Below are 17,993 nucleotides of genomic sequence, written 5' to 3'. Positions count from 1 at the left end.
ATTTTTTCTTAGAGGTGCACATTCAAAAACATCCCATAAATAAACAAAAGTTACAAATTAATAAATTTATTAATTTTAAAAAATGTTCAACAAAATTAGAAATGTTTGTAAGTTAACTTGAGATAGGAAGTTTATTTTGAAGCCGACGGCCCCACCGACTCTGGCGTTCCCTCTGTTCATGAAGTTACCCATTGCTAACATCACCTGAAACATTCGTTTCCTTCTTTACAGACATTTGTGTCTGAAACTGAACACCATAAATCTTATTGTTTTATTTATACTACTAAATAAATATAAAATTTCAAAGCAATAAAGGATAGGACGACGAGCTGTTTTGATAAGTAGCTAATTCTTCTCATCCGACACAGCCACCTTAAAAACTTTAACTTGAATAAAATCCAAAAATTTGTTTATGTGAGTAATTTTACAAACGCAAAACCGCGGCTGAAGCAACAACTAAAGCAACAATATCATTCAAAATACTTTTGGTTTTTCAATTCAAATTCGAAAATACTTCAATAGTAACGTCACAAGAACGTCGAAAGCAGCATCAACCCAACCTCCAGAACTTGAGTTAACTTCTTACTTTTCATCAATTCAGAACAAGCATTCCTTAACGTTGTCAGTTTCTATTTAATAATAATTTAATTTAGTATATTTATTTTATAACATATGATTTTATAATTTGAATAATTGATACCCATCTACAAATATTCATAGTTAAATAAATTAAAAAAATTACCACTAACGCTGGTTAATTCTGAAACTTTTTCTTGAAAGGTCATTTTGAAGAGCAGGGCTTGAAGTCTTGCCTTGTATGCAGGGATTTTAACGACCTTTTGAAATATTTTTAATTTCATTGTTAAATTGTTTTAACTATTTGTCATGTTATGAATTCACGTCATTAGATTCGATACGCATTCAGCTTTATTGTACTAAAAAATGTCTGTTTTAATATAAACAACCGTTAAATCACTTAATGAAAAAATTATGAGAACGAATCAAAGAGTGAACAGTTTTCAAAAGCTACTAGAGTCAACTGTAGCAAACCAGCGACCAGCAACCAATCATGACAACCAATAATCAAGCAACAACCTGGTAAGTGAATCGATCGGCCTCACTCAGATCGCTCAATAGACCTCTGTACTCTTCGTATTTCGCCATCTGGAGTATTATTATCATTTTTATTATCATTAATTCATTCGTTCATTCATTCACTTATTCAATCATTCATGAACTCATTCATGTATTCGTTTACATTTATAATATACAATGCAGACATTCGCATATAGCTTAAACAACAACAATCATAATCATCAACACCACCATCATCATCATTACCATCATCGTGACATTAAAACAGCAACCTCATTATTGTCAGGAGCAAAATTGATGAGTTGTTTGATGATGTCATGATTGAACTTGCTGTCGTCAAACTGTATCAGGTTCCTCTTGAATTCGTTCACGTCCAGCCGCGTTTGTCCCAACAAAATCGCTGAATCATTTCAATCATTTTAAAATGTTTTTCTATGTCTAAATTGTTTGTAATATATATTTTATTTTCCTTTTTCTTCTTTTTCTTCTTCTTCTTATTATTATTTTTCAGTAATAGTAGTAGTAGCTGTTGTTGTAGTAGTAGTAGTAGAAGTAGTAGTAGAAGTAATAGTAGAAGTAGTAGTAGTCGTCATCGTACTAATAGTAGTAGTAGTAATAGCAGTAGTAGTACTATTTGTAAGTAAAATTTGTTCATTTTTACTCAAATTTATTCATTTTATTTTTTCTATTAAAAACGATCATTTATTTATTCATCTTTAATAAAACCTTCAATTATTTTCCGTGAAATTACTTACAAATGTTGTACGCTTTCCTGGCGTTTAAGATCCCAGCAGAGTGCTTCACATTGCTTCTTATCATCTCGCCTTATCATCGTAATAAAAACAAACAACCAAACTCTTATTATAATATAAATTGAATCAATCAATTGATCAATCAATTGAACAATCAATTGATCAATCAATTGAACAATCAATCAATCAATCAATTGAACAATCAATTGAACAATCAATTGAACAATCAATCAATCAATCAATCAATCAATCAATCAATTAATTAATCAATCAATCATTCAATAGTCAATTCGAATTTATATGACGCGATTTCTAAAAGCTAAACCGTACTCTCTGTAAAGAAGTAAAATTAAAAAAAATAACAATAATAGATATAAGTAAACGAAATGAAATAAACATAACATATTAACATTTTTTGCCATGAAATTATGTTAATAAATTCTATTGTAATAAAAATAGTTTTTAACTGGCTACCCAATGTGTTGATCTTGGTGCTAAACTTTTGCTCCAGTTCTAAATATTTGACGATGTCGTCGAGGTTATCACTCTTCTCCTTGTCTATCTGCTGTTAAATAAGGGAGAAGTTTTATTCTCAAATGTTAGCACCGACATTCGTAGTTGTTAGTATGCAACCATTTATTGGTCATTAATTTATTCAATCAATCAATCAATCAATCAATCAATCAATCAATCAATCAATCAATCAATCAATCAATCAATCAATCAATCAATCAATCAATCAATCAATCAATCAATCAATCAATCAATCAATCAATCAATCAATCAATCAATCAATCAATCAATCAATCAATCAATCAATCAATCAATCAATCAATCAATCAATCAATCAATCAATCAATCAATCAATCAATCAATCAATCAATCAATCAATCAATCAATCAATCAATCAATCAATCAATCAATCAATCAATCAATCAATCAATCAATCAATCAATCGATCTATCTATCTATCTATCTATCTATCTATCAATCCATCCATAACAGATCAGTCAGTCAGTCAGTTGACAAAATTTCAATAAAGAATTCTTTCGTTCCTTTGTTTATTCAATTATTTCATTTATTTTTTATTTAATCATTCATTCGTTCGTTCGTTCGTTCATTTATTCATTCATATGGCACTAATGTAACCTTAGCCCATATAGTATCATCATCAACCTTATCAATCTTCTCCCAATTAATTCTCTTCATTGAGGTGTTGAGTTGGGGCTGTTGATGTAGATTCACCGGTGGAGCTGTCAGGTGTATTTGTTTGTGTATGTGTGTGTACATGCGTGAGTGTTTGTGTGTCTGTATGCGAGTGTGTGTGTGCGTGTGCAAGTGTGTTTGTGTGTGTATGTGTGTGTGTATCACTGGTTATGTTTATGTATGTGTGTGCGTGTTACTGGTTATGTCTGTGTGTGCGCTGTGTATGTCTGTGTGCGTGTCTCTATAGGTCTGTGTGTGACTCTGTCATAATTATGATTGAGATGTTGAATAATGAAAATTACAAAAGATGAACAGTGTTGGCTAGCAAATAGCGAAACAATTTTTTAAAATGTCCAAGTTCAGTTCAACTGAAACTGAAAAATAATTCTATCGAAGCCAAATTTAAATATTAATGATTAAACAATAATTTGTTGATTGAATGACTGAAAAATACCCGGTGGTGGTGGTGGTGGTGGTGGTGGTGGAGGAGGAAGAGGAATGGAAAGATGAGTTGGAATTAGTGGTGGTTTCGTAGTTTCAGATTCCCTACCGACTCCGACTTCATCAGAATTTCTTCTCTGTTTGAGTCCAGTCGTTCTGCTTCCATTTGACAAGTTCATCGTGTTCAGTGCGTTGCTCACCGATGATTTAATGAGAGGTACATCGCTCTTTTTAATGTTATTTAAGTTGATGTTATTTTTGAAAGTGCTGTTTTTTGTAATGTTATTTTCATTATTGGTGTTGTTGTTGGTGTTGTTGTTTTTGTTGTTGTTGTTGTTGTTGTAACCGTTCATTGTGATGTTTGTTCTGTTGATGTTATGATTTTTGTTGATGTTACGATTGTTAGCATTGGTGAGGAGAGCAGGTACGCTGTTATGCGTTCTGACAGTTAGTTTATCGCTACCGCTACTTTTCTGATTGACGTTATTTTTATGGTTGAAGAAACCGCTGACGTGATCAACTTCGACGAGAGGACTGTTGTTGAAGGAGTGGTAGACATTTTGCGCGTCTTCATCGGCGGTGTTCGTTTCAGTTGAGTGCGTCAGTTGATGAGTCAGCTCGTTTGTGGGGGTGGTCTGTATGGAGGTGTGTCTCACCATCTTTGTCCTCACCACTTTACATCATTCGAAGTAAATATTTATTCAAATAAATAAATTTTAATTGTATTGCTAAAGTCAGTTAGCAAAATTATAATCCTATTAAGCAAACAGCTTGCCACTAATTTTCTACTGCAAAAATGTCGTCGCTTGCAATTTTACAACTAGAATATTTGCATTGTTACCAATGTTATAACCGTAGAAATAATAATAATAATGGTTATTAATTAATTAATTTATTTATTTATTTATTTATTAATATTACAATTGTTCTTATTGTAAAAGTAATTAGTGAATGACCTGGTTTTTTAAATCTGAAAACACGTGATCTAGTGAATGAGGATTTGTTATTCCAGGCCAGAAGCTTGCCAGCACCATAGTTGTGCCAACTTTCATCGTCATCATCATCGGCATAATTACTATCATCACCGTTGTCATCATCATCATCACCAAAATCATTACGTCTGTTGATTTTGTGGTAATGATGATGATGAAGAGGAGGGGGCGGCGAAACATTCCTCTCATGGATCAGCGATGAATGTTTGATGTTCATGAACGACGCTACACTGCTTTGGTCGACATCGCGGGCATCAACATTGTCGTAAGCATCAGCCATCTGGTTCAAATATTTCTCGGAAGGTTACCAAATAAAATACGGTAATGTTTATGTTAACAACGTACAAAACCTTAGAATAAAAATTCTCCCTTCTCTGACTTGTTGGTGAATCTGTGAAAATCAAAACAATACCCCTCTTATTAAAATGTGGTCATCTCAATTAAATATTATTATGATATTGTATCTGAATAAATGTTTCGATGATTGCAACATTCTTTATCTACGCATATACTATAAAATTTTAATAAAATTTTAATAAAATTTTATTAGTAGTAATAATATTTCTTCAATCACGTTACACCCGGTTGAATATTAAATTGAAAACTAGAAAAAAAATTCTAACCTGCATTTAAACCCGATGCCAACAACTTTCTGCAATAGAGTTGGTGTTGAGTTGGCAGAAGAGGTAAGATAAAGTCCCACAAGCTTCTTTTCGATGGCGTGTTCAATAGGTACGTCACATCTCCAAACAAGTTGACCACATTTCTGAAATTTAAAATGTTATTTCGGTAGTTTGTTAATAAAAAAATAACTACTTAAACAAATTTTTAATAGAAATGCTAGCGATATTAGCAGAAAATAAAAAACCGCGGTGCTGGTATAGCACTTGGCCTTGCAGAGCCGAGCAGTGATCGGGTTTGAAATCAAAGTTGTTCACGCTTTTCACATGCAAAAAACGAAAAACAATACTAGTATTGCTAGTGTCGCTGCAAATGTTTGCAAAATATACCGATGGAATGAAATTGATGAATAGATTTATTCAAAAATTACAAACTTTTTTTTCTGGTATATCTGCAGAACTTTCTTGAGGTACACCTTCTCTCTTGCCGTCATCAAATAATTTAAACGCTCTTTAAATAATTTAAAAGTTAGTTTGGATTTTTTCGTGAGACCACCGTTTAATTTTGTCTCTGCGCCCGAGTTGCTTTGACCAGAATCTTATAAGAAAAAAAAGTTGGACATTTGAGTGAATCGCTTTGGTCTTTACTGAAGCCATTAACAAAATTTTCAAAATTAAATAAATAATTCACTTGGTTCAGTTGAACTAAAAAAATTGAACGGAGACAGCATTAGACACGATGTTAGTTATCTTTTAAATCAATACTCACCGCTAGACCAACCACTGTCCGTGTTTAAACTGAAAGAATTTTTCCTGTTAACACTTTCATAGCTGCCATCTGCAATATTTTGACATAGTTTATTTAACTAAACTACAACCGGTCGGTATATTAGAAGAGAAATTGTTAGCAGGTCATCACTATAAAAATTTTTATTAAATTTTCTCAAGTTAGTTTTAGAACTGAACCTTCGTCATTTTTGGTAATATTTTGCAAGGCATAATCTCTTTGCTCATCTGCAAATCTACTCAAAAAGTGTCTCCATAGCGTTCTTTTTGAATTTGTATTCAGAAGCAAGTTCATTGAATACACGAAGTGTTGAATATCTCTGTAAAATTATTATTTTTAAAATATTTTCAACAGCTTTTCAAATTTATTTGATGATGCTAATACTTTTGCCAATTTGCAATTATTGCTTTCTTCCTTAGTAAATATTAAAAATTAACTGTGAATCCAAGATATGTAAAAAAAATTAAATTATACGCAACCCATCTTTTTTTAGATCTAACAGATGAGTGTGCATTTGAACCCTCTCCTCTGGTGTTAGCAATAAATGAACATCACGCTCGAATGATTCGTTAATATTGACCAGAGAATTATTCTTCATGTCGTCATTCAATGGCTCTGTTGATGATTCTACCGTCGATTCATCACTATCACTGTCCGCTTCAACAACATCTTCTATATCATTAAATGCAGTTGTTTATTATTTTTCAGTTTAAGTAGAAGGTTCACTTAATTAGCAATCATTGAGTTGTTAAATGAAGCTTAAATTTCGGGTTGGCCAGATGATGAGTTCGAATTCAATCGGATCACCACTGGTCATGGGATACGTAAAAAGTCTTCTACACATATTCACGTACGTACGCTGTGTATGTATGTGTCGTTGTTGACTCTGACGCGCTTGCTTGTTTTGATGACGCATTGATGACGTCTTCCAGCCGAGTGATGTTATAAGAGAGTAAAAAGTTACCTGAGTTGTTGAGTGAGTAGTTGATAAATAAAAATAACAGTTACCTGAGATCGATCGATTTTCTAACGTCTTAATGTCTTCATTGGATTTAAATGCTTGGGCTGCAATTTTTATGGATTGACCGGCACTCTGCAACATTTTGATCACGTGATCGTGGCTAGAGTTTCTGAAACAAAAATTATTCTACTTTCGAATTTGGGGGTTGAAATTAATTAAAAAATCTAACTTGACATCAATTCCGTTTAAACTGATTATTGTATCTCCTGGTCTAAGACCAGCTTTCTCGGCAGCCCCACCATCCAAGACGGATTCTATTTTGACGGGTCCATTCCCACGCAACAGCATGCCAAATGTTCCGTTCATTCGTTCAATTGTATAAATTCTTTGCGAAGTTAATGAAATATACCAAGGTATAAAATAGTTTAGAAAAGAATTATGCTGATTATCCCACATTTACCTTGGTTCGTTGAAATGTGACAGCCACTTTTGCCAGTGTAAATATTTTTTAACAGATTCTTTGCTATCATTAATTTCTGCCGAAGACACAAGATGCTTACTTGATAAATGTTGTGTTATAATTTGGTCAAATTTTGGACGGTGCTTCATAGGTATGAGAGATCTACGCAGAGTGGGTTTCAAAACATGATTGTGTTTCAATCTTTAAAATTTTGGTCATTTGCAATAAAAAATATACCTCAAATCAGCAAGAAATAGTTTCTTCTTGTCATGATTTAGCAGCAAACATAAAGCTTTGGTAAAGGCATCGATTTTTCTATCTTCAGCGTATTGTTTCAACAACCTTACCAATGCCATCTTTTTTTCAAAATCTCCATCAAATGATTCATTCATCTAACGTTCGAACAAAAAAATATAAATGCATTTTTAAGATACAATTTTCAAAACAAATTGTTACTTTAAGGAACAGTTTTTGAGCCCTGTATATTCGACTTTGCTGTGCAATGTTCGCCGTATTCGTCAAGTTGATTTTTTTCTCCATAGAGATCATTGCTAGAACAATTTTACCCCGTTTTTCTTCTAAAATACTCTTAGCCATCTGCAGAGTCCGAATTTTGTGACCATCAATTTCCAGAATGATATCACCTACAAAAGGTCAAAACGACAGTTGAAGAAACAAATTCCAACAAAAATGTAACAGTAACGTAACGCACTTGGTCTTATGCCGGCCGCGTATGAAGGACCAGGAGGATCAACTCTACTTACAACAGTAGGTTTCAATCCTTCCACCGACAATCCGTAGCCCCATTTTCGATCAGCTTCCAACTCCACAAATTGCAATCTGGACACAACTCCGACACTTGGATTCGATGATAGACACGCTTTCGCCAATTTAATTATAGCTTCTTTCGACATCGACGATACATTGTAACCATCAAATTCAACCAGTTGGTCTCCAGGACATAAACCTGCCTGGTGTGCTATACTAAACTTTTCAACAGAAATAACGTAAGTCGGACCATCTGGACCGTATATGCTGAATCCAAATGACTCTGGCCAGTTACTTCTTAACGTTAAATCCATCTCCGAAGCCAACAATTTACAATTCAAGGTCCGAACTGATGCGAATTATATGCAAGCCCGCCAATCCATCGATCGATCTACCTCATTCATCAATAATTCATCGCATGCCTCATATCGCCATAGTAACAGTTTAGTATTTACATGTTACAAGTTGCATGTACATACACACCTGCACTGACGCACCGCTCACATTACTCACACACATACATACAAACACACGTGTATTCGTTTAAATATATCGCTTTACAGGACAGGGTTTACGTTAAAAACGATCCGCCGAATTTTTTGTACAGACAAGAGTTGAAATATATGTAATTGTGAAGCTTTCCATTCACTCTACACATGCTCCATAGGCACACTTCCACTAATGTCAATCATCACATATACACACGCAAGCGTCGCACACCATAAAGCAAGAAAAACGAATTAACGAAGTTTTTTTCGATTTTATTGACACGTTAACATTCATCAATCTGGCACTGAACATTCATAACTCATACAGATAAATAAAATATAGCCATAAAATAACCAGTATGTATATCATTATAATACATAAAAAACCAAATCAAGTACGTCATCAATTAATTGTAAAATAGAACTAAAACGCAGTTAATGGTTAGTCATAGACATCAATGCCATCTGGTTCTTCAATATCTATCTGAATAAATCATGAAAAAATAATTAGAAGTTAATAAAAATGAAAAGATTGTATATCTATTCTGAGAAGATAAATTTTTTGAGAAAAAAGTTGCTGTGTGACTCACATTGCATTACTTACCTCTTGATGGTGACCTGGAATACGATCTGTATCTACCTCCTCCTCCACCTCTTCTGGCTGGTGAGGGAGATTTGTGCTTGCCTCGCTCGTTACCTCTGTAACCTCCTTTGCTGTTGAACAATTTGCATTATAATTAGAATTATTATAACAAAATTTAGGTTAATTCTTTTCATAGCATGTCGATAAAAAGATTAGGTGAAACATTAATTAATTTATTGACAAGTACTAACAACCCCAAGTATGTTCCAGGTGTTGGTGTGTGGGCTCTCTCGGTTATGGAATAATCAACTCTGATCTTATGACCATCAATTTCCACACCGGGTGCATTCTCTTTCGCCTATTTAAATGTTTAAAGATAAAAATCAGAAACCAGTAAAGTATATAGAGTTAAGATATGATTCACAATGGATAAAAAAATCTAAAAAATGAGTGAAATGAAACTTTTTATTAATAATTATAAACTCATAGTTTTCTGAACTATGTAAAATTACATGTAAAAATAAATGAAAAGCATGCAAAAAATCAAAGTCAAAAAATGAAACAAATGATCTCACAATGAAATATTTAAATTAAAACGAAAATCAATTATATGCACTTTTGTTGAACAAAAAATAATCCAACCAAGCAGGTAGTTAGTTAATTAATTGATACTATATACATATACACGTATATGTTCAATGAAAACTAACCAAACTAACAATTAACTTCTTATTTCATTTTTCTTAAATTCGTTCATTTTCCTGTTTTTCACTAAGCTTCACCCGCATACTTTTAATTCATCTTCTAATTTATCACTTCTAATTTATCACGAAAACATTTTTCTATCTTCAATTTTTCTCATATCAGGCAGCTAACAAGACAAATGAATGTCCATTCAGTTTGGTAAAAACTGGTGGCCATGAATAGCACTTCAAAGTAACCACCACCCACACATTATTCTCAAAATTCATTTCATTCTTCAATCCAACTGTATTTATCAATGACATTTAAATATCAATTAAGGCGTAATGAATGAACATAGACTCACCAAAAAGACAGCCAGCATCAAAATATAATTTGCATCGACATATAACATAAACAGGAATATCTAAAAATAATGTGACAGCTCATAATAGGATCAATGGTGAAGAATGGCAAGAACTAAATATAGAATAAACATTGATAGCAGAGCAAATGAAAAAAGCATTAAAAAAAGAATACTAACATCGACAGCATCATCAATATATTTATAATAGACAAAAGCAAATCCTCTAGATCTTCCAGTGTGGTAATCATATACTATTTGAACTTCATCAATTGGGCCGTATCTCTCAAATACATCACGAATCGTTCGTTCATCCGTGTGCAAGCTCATTCCAAAGACACCAATGCATTTGCTTTCCTTTGGATTCTCCTGATGATGTAATCGGCATTATTAAATTAACAAATTGATAAACATAAAATTAATTAAAATATTTATATCAACAAACAGATAGCTAAAGAACTTTAACATTAGAAACATAAAAATCATATAATGACCCTAAGTCAACAAACAGATAACCAAGGAATATAAAAATTCAAAAACATAAAAATTAAAAAACATAAAAATCAAATACTGACTCTATCTCCCCTGTGTCTCCTTCTCCTGGAGAGAGGTGATCTACTGGCTGATCTTTTGTGCCTTGATCTTGAATAATCCCTGCCACGCAAAAAATAAATAACTCAAATTAATAACCTTTTTACTAACATACCAATTACTATGAATATTGCTTCTTAAAACAGCTAAGTAATCCTAAAATGAAAATAATTAAAATGGACGAAAAGCAAGAAGGATACCTTCTCTCATCATAAGAATCTCTCCTTCCACGTGAACGAGATCTACTGTACTTCTGGTAGCTACGACTCCTTGATCTCGATGGAGAATATTTTTTGGAATGCCTAAAAATTTTAACATTTGGACCATTTTATAAACACATCCAATTAATCAAAATTTATGCATGACTTTTAAATCAACAAACAATACACATTCAATTAACAATCAAAAGTGTCAAAAGACATACTTTCGTCTTCTAGGAGTCCTTGATCTGAGAAAAAAAAATACTTTGAGTTAAAAAGTTAGTGAAAATAATGATATAAAGCATTGATTTGAAAAGCATGCAATAAAATTAAACATATTATTATTGACTTTTTTATACGACAGCTTTAGATTAGTGACATTAATTTTTGTTAATTGCCTTTTCTAAACATGTTCAAACACAAACTTTGTGAACATTACAAGCATGATCATTTGAAAAATGCGAAAAACATGTCTATGCAGCCTTATTAATAAACACGCTACTAAAATTATAAATTAATTACATTACCATAGTAAACAAAATCAAAAACAAGAATAAAAAGTGAATCATATCAACTTCCCTTCCAAAATAATAAAATATTATCAAATGCAACACACTTTTAAACACTGACAAATAAATACCTAGATTTGGAAACTTTCGACTTTTTTCCCTTTACTGGAGTGGCAGACCTAGACCTCGATCTGGAGGCTGACTTATTCTTTGAAAAACTTTCATCCGAATTCTGCTGAAACATAATTTATAAATAAATAAATTTTTACCCACAAGCCTTATAAAACAATGTTTCAGAAGCAAAAAACAAAAAATAAAAAACAAATAATGGGGCAAAATTAATAGGAATAAAAAAATTAAATATATAAACCCAACTATCTGTCACATAATGTAATGATAACTTTTCATTCCATGTTATGAACCATTGCCCTTAGTTTAGCATATTGCTATTGTATTATAACTATATAACACCAACATCACACTAATTTTTTCTAATTCTGATGACAGATGAAGTGATGATTCCATTCTTATTCTTAATCTTTTCTAGTGTGAAACATAATAAACTATTATATCTCTTGGAAAAAGGGTTAAAAGAATTGGTAATATAACCCGACAGGTTTTCAAGACAATTTTCAAAAAGCGTTTAAAGAATCATCTAAGCGTTTCTTATGTTCTTTCAAGAAAAATACAAATCCCATACAAATCATGCAATGCAATGCAATACATTACAATACAATACACTCTTCTTGAGTTCAGAGTTACAAACATCCTACATGCTAAACACCCTACTATATATTATATATATATATATATGAAACATATATAATTATTAATTATTATATGCTAAACAACACATCACAAAGAAACCAACCCACAAAATATCAAAACTTAAACTCATGTTTCATCTTATAAAATAATTGATTTGCAATAATTTTTATTTTTTCGAAATAGCTTCAAACTTTAAAAGTGAAGCTGAGCGTTCGTAATAAACGTAAAGTCGTAAACGGCATTACAAATTAAAAAATAATCTCGGAATACTGAAAACGATTTTCTTAAATAAAACAATAAATAAATTTATTAAAGAATCAAAAATTTTAAATAACAAAATCAAACAAAAATACCTCGTGATCGCTCATTGTGATTTTTAACTGAGAACTGGCAAAAATAATTCCGGACAGACGAGCAAGAACAGACAAGCAAGTTTAGCAAGATGGCTGACGATGAGAATGAACGGAAGAACAACCAGCGCGATCATTTATACACGTTTGAGTTGGCAACATTTACAACTTTGTTTCACAACTCTCTAAATGTGGAAAACCAATTAGAAATTATTATTTCTATTGTACAATTAAAACAATCATTAACAATTCTAAGTATATGATAATTAATTACCAAAATATAATTTGATATTTTATATGTTGTTATATTATTTATATAATTCGAGCTACTAGTGAGTCCGATGAAGAGAAGAAACGCGTCTATCTTTGAATGAGTTAAGTGTACGCAATGTGTTGCACGCTTACGTTTGCCTCTTCCTACCTTAATTTTTTATACCTCGAATACAATAAGTTTATCAGTTTAATAATTAGTTCAATTTTATTTTTTTTACAACTGTTTAGGCTAGGAAGTACATGCCGTATCGTTAATTCCTTTTTATTTCTGACTTATATAAATTTCCAAATTTAGAAAAATAACTTTAGAATGGTCTAAAAACCCATCAATCTGTTCTGGAAAATCGTAATATTAAGCCATTACAATCACGTTCAAACGTGCTTAAACATATATATGCATGTATAATCAGATTAACATTTTAGCTTTCACGAATTTCTTTCAATGTAAAGCCATTAATATTCTATTGCAGTTGGAATGACAAAGGTTATATGAACAATGTGAAATCTACACATGAACAAAACATGTAAAGGAGCATCAAAATAGAATGACGCCATCCTCTCTTTCAACGTTTTAATTCTAATAAAAATTTAACTTATTATCTTACATAAATCACAAAAAAAAACTAATAATTATTAACCTTTGAGCTAAATAAAAAAATATAAATTAACAACCAGCATAAATAAGTAAACTAGTCTATAAACAATCAATATGATGCAATAGAAATTAGAAAGAACTAAACAAAACAGCCAAGAGTTTAATTAAAGTCAAAAAAGTATGCCGCATTCCTAGGTATGGAAATGACAATTTCTGGTAATGCAAAAGTTTTTAAAAATGTAGATTTACGTAACATGATTAAACAGTGATCAATTTACTAACATTTCAACAAAATTAAAACTAAACATTTTTGTACTATATACGAACAAGAGGTTCTTAATAGAATTCGTAATGATTTTAATTTAAGCTACTACTAATAAAAAATGAATATTATTGTTTTTAACAAAAATTAATTGGAGTAAAACGTAATGAAACAAGCAAGAAATATTTCGAACTAGATCAAATAAATTAAACAGTCTCGTTTTAAACTAATTTATTACAAGCCATTTTAATGAAACTAATAATAATAGAATGCTTTTAATATTAATTATTAAGCTATCTTTTAATAGCAGTTTGTAAATATAGAAAGTAAATTAATAAGTGGTGAAAATATAAATTACAATTATTTGTTGAATCACTTAACTGCAATATTCCAAAATTTTTAACATAAATAAATTTTTTGTATTGTCTGACAAGTCCCATTTGTTACATAAGAATAACATCAAACAATCATAAAAAAATGTTACATCGATTTTTGCACATGTAAGCTTGTTAGAAATAATTATTGTTATAACGCAAAAAAAATGATATAAAACATTACTAATGATGATTATAAGGATAAATATAGTCATATGTGACAACGAGCAATGGTTACAATAAATAGAAATTTATCAGGTCATCTTTGCACAAGTCACCACCGACGATAGAATGATAGAGAGGTCATTGATAATTTAAGATATTATCCATTAAAATTAACAAGAGCATCCATCTCTGCTAGCAGTTTGATCATTGGCAAGTGATCCACCCCTGGCTGCCATTGGCTTGTGTTGGACGCCTGACTCTGCCGCATTCAAATCCAAACTGAAATAATAAAATATCACTTGTTGTAATCATTGCATGTCAATCCTACCACATCAGTGTCATTACAGTACATGAGTTTCACATCAGCGTCATCACATTACATCCGTGTCATCATATTACATTACGGAACTGCTTACATTTTATTCGATACTTATAATTAAACTTTCGTGCCACAGAGGCTGAACACTATCCACACCACACGACGCACCACATCACACGACGCACAAACACTTCATGTATGCACGCGCAAGAATGGCATCATGCGAGTATGATGGTCTTCGAGTTTCGAACAGACGGTATTCGAAACATGCCATCGCGTAATAGCAGCGCGAGACAAGGCACTTCTACTGACTGAACTAACTTGAATTCCCCAGTGTTGTACAAAAGCGTTTGAAAGTAATGATTAATTATAAATAGATATAGGAGAATTTGTACAACATAATCATAACAGCCCATGTAGAATAATTATAAGTATGATAAAAATGTATGTATGTGAATACTACTAGCAACCTTCCATCCTGTATGTTCTGATATATTTTCTTGGCTGTATCTAAAAATGCATCCTCAACATTATCTCCCCTGTAACATTCAACCAAGCAACATTACTACAGGCTAAATTCAATTCAACAAAATCAAAAAGTATCATTAAAAAATTTTATTTGAAATATTTAGGCTTATATATAGTGAAATTAAATTACTGTAACACGCAACCAGTGGCATAATATTAACAAGATCTATTCTCATTCATGCAGTAAGCTTTTAAACAGAAACAGAAACAAAATGTGCACAAAGTTATGTACACAAACTGCATTTATACTCTCAGATCAGAAGGTATTATTAATTGGGTTAACATAAAATGTTTTCCACCAAATGGTAAATATAAATGAAATCAACCACCTACATCCCATAAATATAAATAACCATTAGCAACTTGTTACTATATGAATACAAGCATGCCTTAATGGCATAGGCCATATAAATCTTTTCAAGAACTATATTTACAATATAGATACTGCACATTTACATTAGCAATACTGCAAATTTACATTAGGAATACTGCAATAGACAATTAAATGAAAAAACTAAAAGGTGTACAGACGTTTTTGCACTTGATTCCATGAATAAGAGTCCTAAAAGTTAAAAAAATTCATGCTTTATTTAACTTTATGTAAAATAACATGACAGGTGAAAGAACACTGAAAAAAAACAAAAAACTATATTCTGTTTTTTGAAACAATCTTCATTTCGAATACAATAAAAACTTTCAGACTGTGGAATAGCTAGAACATTTGAAACACACTTTAAACTTATTTTATACTTATATTTACAACTAGATCATCTTTATTAATGAATTATTACATTTCTATAATGAAAAATCATTTCATTTATAAAATCAGAACTGAATTTTTTTGTCAAAAGTAAAACTGATTAGTTTTAAAACTACTTTGTCAAAATGAAATGAATGATTGCCCAAAAATGGAAGTATAACTGGAAAATTTACTAATTAAAAAATTTTTTTTAAAATTCACAAAAACCATTTTCATCTGCAAACTGTTTGGCTTCCTCATAAGTGACATCCCTTTGTGCCTCCAGATCTGACTTATTCCCAACCATGAAAATCACCTGAAATTTATTTCAATCAATCAATCAAATAACCAATCAATCAATCAAACTTATAAAGCCGAATTTCTAAGGATTCGACAGGACACATTGTTAAATATGTTTCAAAATATCATGACAACAAACAAACTAGCTACTAAAAGCATTCAACATTTTTAACCATTATTAGAAAAAGCAATTCATATAAAATAGTTTCAATCACTTATTTTCTTCCACCACCACCATCATCATCATCATTTAACCAATGAGTAAAACAATTTCTAAAGCTAAGAACTATACTACATTTAACAAATCACACCTGAAGTTCATTCCAATTAACCTCATTTATAACGCCTGAACAAAAACAACAATGACACAATATTCTGCCACATCAGTCAGACATTTTACAAGATTAGCTTGCATGTGCAATGGGTTTAATGAAGTGGCTGTGAATATTAAATACACTACAAGTTAGACACCAACGGTATTAGGGTTTGTGAGATTTCTAGCATCGGATAGCCAGCTGTTTAGATGATTATATGTACTTCTCCTGAAAAACAAATACAAAAATATACTTTAGAACATTTTGAAACAAAATTGAAGGTTATTTTTTGGGATATAGAAATTTAGGTAGAATGACCTGGTAATATCATAAACCATAAGAGCCCCGGCTGCTCCCCTGTAATAACTTCTAGTCACTGCCCTAAACCTTTCCTGACCTGCTGTGTCCCATATCTGAAGTTTTATCTTTTGGCCTGCAACTTCTATTATCCTGGAAATAGTTATCATCAGACATTAAAATGTACAAAGTGACCAACATTTACAAAAAAAAACTGAAATACAAAAGTTTGCTGATATATATATATATATATATATATATATATATATATATATATATATATACACACAATACTGAAGACTAGCTAGTTTAACTTTTGTAACTAATGTACAAACAAGAACAGTTTCTAAAACTGACCTTGTACCAAATTCAACTCCAATAGTATGGGGACAATCTGCCATGACTTTAAAAATAAATTTATTAATGAGTTACTCTGTTCTAGATTAAGTCACACATTAATAATAAAAAAATTAAATTGACATACTCCATATTTTATTTATTATACAAAAAGTAATTTATGATAAAAAATAATGTTATAATTATAAGCTACATTTTTTTTCTGTGAACTGATGCAGTAAACAGGACTTTCCCACTCCCATATCCCCAATGATTATGTACTTGAAAATGTATGAATAGTTATATGGTCCTGCTGTTGCCATTTTTCTGCAATTGTACAATTGAACTGTACATTAATTAAATTACATATGTGTAATGAAGCTTCACTTCAGCTTTGCAGTAATACCATCTGTCTATGATACCTTGAGCATTTTTTCATTTTATTTTTGACTACAACTTGTTTGACAATTTGGAAAAATTGAAGTAAATAAAGACAAAAACCCGGACAAAGTCATCACGACAACAGGCGTGATTGGAAACTGCTCAAGTTGAGATATAATAAAAAAATTGTTTGACATTGACTTGTATCATGGGACATCAACTTAATGAATTAGAACAAAAAAACTACAGGACAGACAACACAAAAAGAAAGCAAGCACTAACAAGCCAAACAAAACAAAAACAACAAAGCAAAGCAAGCGTCATTTTGATTGACAAGAAGTCAACAAAACATTTTACAATTGAACTTTAATTTAGCAAAAAACTAACTCTTAAGCCTAATTTCAAACTTTAAAAAATAAGAGAACTCGCGTAAACAATTTAACAAAATAATTAATGATAAACTACGTTTCTGGATTTTTGACGCCTCATAGAGG

General features: G+C 31.3%; 4 protein-coding genes across 4 annotated transcripts; all 4 read right to left on the bottom strand.

The window, feature by feature from the left end:
- Nucleotides 1-527: 527 nt before the first annotated feature.
- Nucleotides 528-4,766, bottom strand: HELRODRAFT_160719 (hypothetical protein; the record flags this gene model as incomplete). The annotated part of the gene is made up of 8 exons (XM_009017659.1): nt 528-629; nt 750-836; nt 1,096-1,164; nt 1,368-1,495; nt 2,322-2,409; nt 2,997-3,100; nt 3,508-4,167; nt 4,451-4,766. 8 exons carry the CDS (start codon nt 4,764-4,766, stop codon nt 528-530), a joined length of 1,554 nt encoding a protein of 517 aa, XP_009015907.1.
- Nucleotides 4,767-5,104: 338 nt separating this feature from the next.
- Nucleotides 5,105-8,396, bottom strand: HELRODRAFT_160718 (hypothetical protein; the record flags this gene model as incomplete). The annotated part of the gene is made up of 11 exons (XM_009017658.1): nt 5,105-5,252; nt 5,542-5,704; nt 5,876-5,944; nt 6,073-6,212; nt 6,394-6,565; nt 6,902-7,023; nt 7,084-7,239; nt 7,315-7,515; nt 7,657-7,706; nt 7,771-7,958; nt 8,027-8,396. 11 exons carry the CDS (start codon nt 8,394-8,396, stop codon nt 5,105-5,107), a joined length of 1,779 nt encoding a protein of 592 aa, XP_009015906.1.
- A 947-nt stretch (nt 8,397-9,343) lies between these two features.
- Nucleotides 9,344-10,806, bottom strand: HELRODRAFT_64160 (hypothetical protein; the record flags this gene model as incomplete). Its single annotated transcript, XM_009017657.1, has 3 exons — nt 9,344-9,511; nt 10,379-10,567; nt 10,774-10,806. Coding segments are annotated over 3 exons (390 nt in total), but the record flags the coding sequence as incomplete, so codon positions are not given.
- Nucleotides 10,807-13,137: 2,331 nt separating this feature from the next.
- Nucleotides 13,138-17,950, bottom strand: HELRODRAFT_184934 (hypothetical protein). Its single transcript, XM_009017656.1, has 9 exons — nt 17,887-17,950; nt 17,333-17,445; nt 17,140-17,185; nt 16,804-16,935; nt 16,647-16,713; nt 16,100-16,187; nt 15,664-15,694; nt 15,075-15,143; nt 13,138-14,564 (listed from the first exon to the last, which is right to left on the bottom strand). The coding sequence occupies exons 2-9, from the start codon at nt 17,439-17,441 to the stop codon at nt 14,456-14,458; spliced, it is 651 nt and encodes a 216-aa protein (XP_009015904.1). The 5' UTR covers nt 17,442-17,445; nt 17,887-17,950; the 3' UTR covers nt 13,138-14,455.
- Nucleotides 17,951-17,993: the final 43 nt, after the last annotated feature.

The sequence above is a fragment of the Helobdella robusta genome (genome assembly GCF_000326865.2).
Source record: "Helobdella robusta unplaced genomic scaffold HELROscaffold_2, whole genome shotgun sequence".
Classification (NCBI taxonomy): domain Eukaryota; kingdom Metazoa; phylum Annelida; class Clitellata; order Rhynchobdellida; family Glossiphoniidae; genus Helobdella; species Helobdella robusta.
The sequence above is the reverse complement of the archived record's forward strand: the minus strand, read 5'-3'. Positions and strand labels throughout refer to the sequence as shown.